The sequence below is a fragment of the Rhagoletis zephyria genome, unplaced genomic scaffold, assembly GCF_001687245.7.
Source record: "Rhagoletis zephyria isolate East Lansing unplaced genomic scaffold, Rhagoletis_zephyria_1.1 Rzeph_scaffold_18416, whole genome shotgun sequence".
NCBI lineage: Eukaryota > Metazoa > Arthropoda > Insecta > Diptera > Tephritidae > Rhagoletis > Rhagoletis zephyria.
In genome coordinates, this window is record NW_016175477.1 from 6,413 (window position 1) to 9,998 (window position 3,586).

Sequence of the window (3,586 nt, forward strand, 5' to 3'; positions counted from 1 at the left end):
AAAAAATAAGCTTCTAAAAATTAACTGAATTAAAAATATTTTTTCTTTTCAAAACAATAAGATAAAAAAATTATTAGCAAACTAATTAAAAAGAAAAAAATTGAGTTAAAAAAGACTTAAATAAGTTATTAAAATAACTGCTTTTCTGGTGGTTCCTATTTAAGTGACACGTTATTTTGACGATTTGTAATTGTCCATAATTAAAAAAAATCAATAAAGCTGTGTCAGGGGAAACCTTCTGCTAAACCGTACAATTTAGTTCTGTGTTATCACTCTAATCCTTAACTTAATTTTTTCCCTTTAGACAAGAGCAAGCGTCTTATAAGTAACTGCTTTTTTCACAAACAATTTTCTCGTCTTTCTAGCTCTGCGATGTCTCATTGGAAGTGGGTGGCGAAACTATACAGGCGCACAAAGTGGTGCTTGCTTCGGTGTCACCCTATTTCTATGCCATGTTCAATGGTGAGTTGCAATATGTATGTAGCTTATGAAATATTTATTTACTGCTTACCTCTACTGAATACAAAGTACTCGTACTCAAGGCTATTTAAATATTTTTTCTTATTAAACCTACTTTTGTATTTTCTTTTCCAGACGACATGCTGGAGCGCAATCAGGGTGCCGTACGTTTGCACGATGTCGATGTTACGGCGCTACGTCAACTCATCGATTACACGTACACCGGTGAGATCACCATAACCGAGGACAATGTGCAGGTGTTGTTGCCCGCCTCCAGTTTGTTGCAAATTCATTCAGTACGCGAGGCATGTTGCAAATTTTTACTGCGACAACTGCATCCATCCAATTGCTTGGGTATACGTAGCTTTGCTGGTGAGTATAAATGTGTGTATGCTGCGCTAACACTGTGGCAGAATGAAAATGGTACGCAGACTTTACATAAGTTTTCGTTTTGGAACTAAAACTTTTTATGGGTCGAAGAAAAAATTTCGTGTTAGAATTATGCATTTGCTTGCGCAACTTCTATGGCATAATTACATGTGTTAATAACTTTTGTGGGTTCCTTTCCCTTTGACGTAGCAAAAACGAGAGACAATGGTTGTAGTTTCGATGTTTGGAAAGTTTGAACATAAGTTTAACTTGCCAGTGTATTTCTGCCATGAAAAACGTACTCATAAAAAACTATAGGCACATAGCAGGCGACCTAAAGCTGTGTGAAAACAATAGGGCGCATACCGCAAATATCGCACAAGGCGCATAGTAGGGAGACCATTAAAAGAACGAAATATGAAAAGTTGTTCATAGGATGTATAGAATATTCAAGTAGGTTGGTTGTGGTAGTTACTTAGAACCGTTATTTTTATCTTTCAGGTTCCGCCTAACAGATAACAAGATATCGTTTTTTCAGGCTGCGCAAAAGCCGCATTTATGAAGCGTAGGATTGGTTTTATTCCTACATCAAATAGTTCTGTAAGGTAGCTAAAGAAGTGTTTACCAAAAAGCCTGAGCTGCTCTTAGCTTAAGACAACTGCAGAAGGAGAGTTCGACTGTCTCTACCTCATCTCTGCAACTTCAGCAATAGTTATGCGAGAATATGCCTAACCGCAAAGAGTGCCTACCATATAGCCAATGACGGATTACACATGCCATGACCTTCTAAGTATCCTCTCTTGAGTGGCTGAGCAGTTCTTCTGTAATTTTCTTATCAACTCGCGGCCACAATGGCCTAGTTGTTATACAGTTGCCCTCATCTACCTTTAATATGCTTGACCCTATTGTCTTGCTTGCATCCATGGTCTTGGTGTTTCCACTCTCTTCTTGAACTCATTCTCTGTTATTTACTATGAAGCTCGGCTCTGAGCCTAAATTCATAATACTATGTTTATTTTCTATTATTATTGTCTGTACTCCCCCACAAACTGTTGTGGGCGTTCGCCTTACAGGAGACAAGCACTTTTTTGTGTTCTTAGAGGCCTCCTTCACCAGGGCACGAACCTCATCGCAGACGCACCGCCATCTTCTTGGGCCATGTAGGCGGAGGTTACCCAGAAGCTGGTTTTTCCCAGCTCAATGCTTGCTGATTCCAAATCGCTTTTGCTAAGCTGTGGAAACAAGAAGTTGTTGTTTCTAGCTGCGTCACCTTGAAGCCTTTCCTCTCCAGCCCGCAGAATTTATTGCCGTTTAGCCATGGCTATTGGATGCGGGGTAACGCCATGTCCACTGGAGTCCAGGCGGACTACAGGTGATTTTTTTTCTAGATCAGCTTCATGTGAATATATTCGCTTAAGCTGTTAGACTGTCGGAGTCAGTTTAGCATTGGCTGCTGGGCAACCATCTTCACTACCACTGTGCAAGCCAGCTTTGTCGCTCTCATCATTAAGTTCCAAAGCTGGCTCGTCTCTGCAGTAGATCCGAATGGTTGCGTTAACAAACCCATATCTGGCTAGCCGTTGTTTCTGTGCCAGTGGGGCAAGCGATTCAGCTTTGAGAATCAGCAACATCTGCCTTCTGTCGGCTCTTCATTTTTCCCCTACCTGGCAGTTGTGGGTTGGTAGGTCGCTATTGCAAAGTCTGAAGATTTGCTCGATTTTTCCCGCCTCAGCCGGCTTGGATCAGGTTAGAACTCCATGTTAACTTCGAAAATCATGACTTTGTACTACATACATATACCTCGAATTGTAGCATTTATCTTTCCTCAATGTCCTCTAATATCTTTACGTTTTCAGATGCCCATTCTTGCAAGGAGCTACATACACGCTCGCATAAGTATGCATTACAAAACTTCCAGCAAGTCGTCGGAACCGAGGAGTTTTTGCTTTTACCTTTTGACGAGGTAATAATCATTCCAATTTACAGATATATACACTTGCAAAAACAATTTAATTCTTAATATCTAAAACCCTTTTCCAATTTACACATTTTCACTCATCATTCACTTCGCCACAGGTCAGAGATCTGATATCAAATAATCAACTGAATATTTGCTCCGAAGAGAAAGTTTTTCTAGCTGTACTAAATTGGGTCAAACACGATCTAGCTGAACGTCAGTGTCACATTGCCGAATTGATGAGCCACGTACGCTTGCCGCTGGTGGGACGAGATTTCCTTATGACCTGCGTCGAAACAGAGACACTCATAAGAGAGGACGGCCAGTGCAAGGAACTTTTGTTGGAAGCCATGAAATACCATTTACTGCCAGAACAGCGCAGCTTGATGAGCAGCCAACGCACACAAGAGCGTCGGCCGGAGGGTATGAAATCGTATGTGTTCGCTGTGGGTGGCGGCAGCCTCTTCGCCATTCACAACGAGTGCGAGGTCTATAATCCGCGCACTAACGCTTGGACACCCATCGCACCAATGCTGTGGCGACGTTCACGCTCCGGTGTGACTGCGCTGCACAAGCAGCTCTATGTTGTCGGTGGTTATGATGGCGTGAGCGATCTAAGCACTGCCGAATTCTATAATCCGTTGATTAATAAGTGGACTAATATAACACCGATGGGTACGAAGCGCTCCTGTCTAGGCATTTGCGCCTACGATGGACTACTGTATGTTTGTGGTGGCTATGATGGCGCCTCGTGTCTAAGCAGCATGGAGCGTTACGATCCATTGACGGCCATCTGGAGTT

General features: G+C 42.1%; 1 protein-coding gene across 1 annotated transcript; it reads left to right on the forward strand.

The window, feature by feature from the left end:
• Window positions 1-369: 369 nt before the first annotated feature.
• LOC108380160 (kelch-like protein 17) lies at window positions 370-3,579 on the forward strand (the record flags this gene model as incomplete). The annotated part of the gene is made up of 4 exons (XM_017636531.1): window positions 370-462; window positions 595-831; window positions 2,685-2,791; window positions 2,905-3,579. Coding segments are annotated over exons 1-4 (1,029 nt in total), but the record flags the coding sequence as incomplete, so codon positions are not given.
• Window positions 3,580-3,586: the final 7 nt, after the last annotated feature.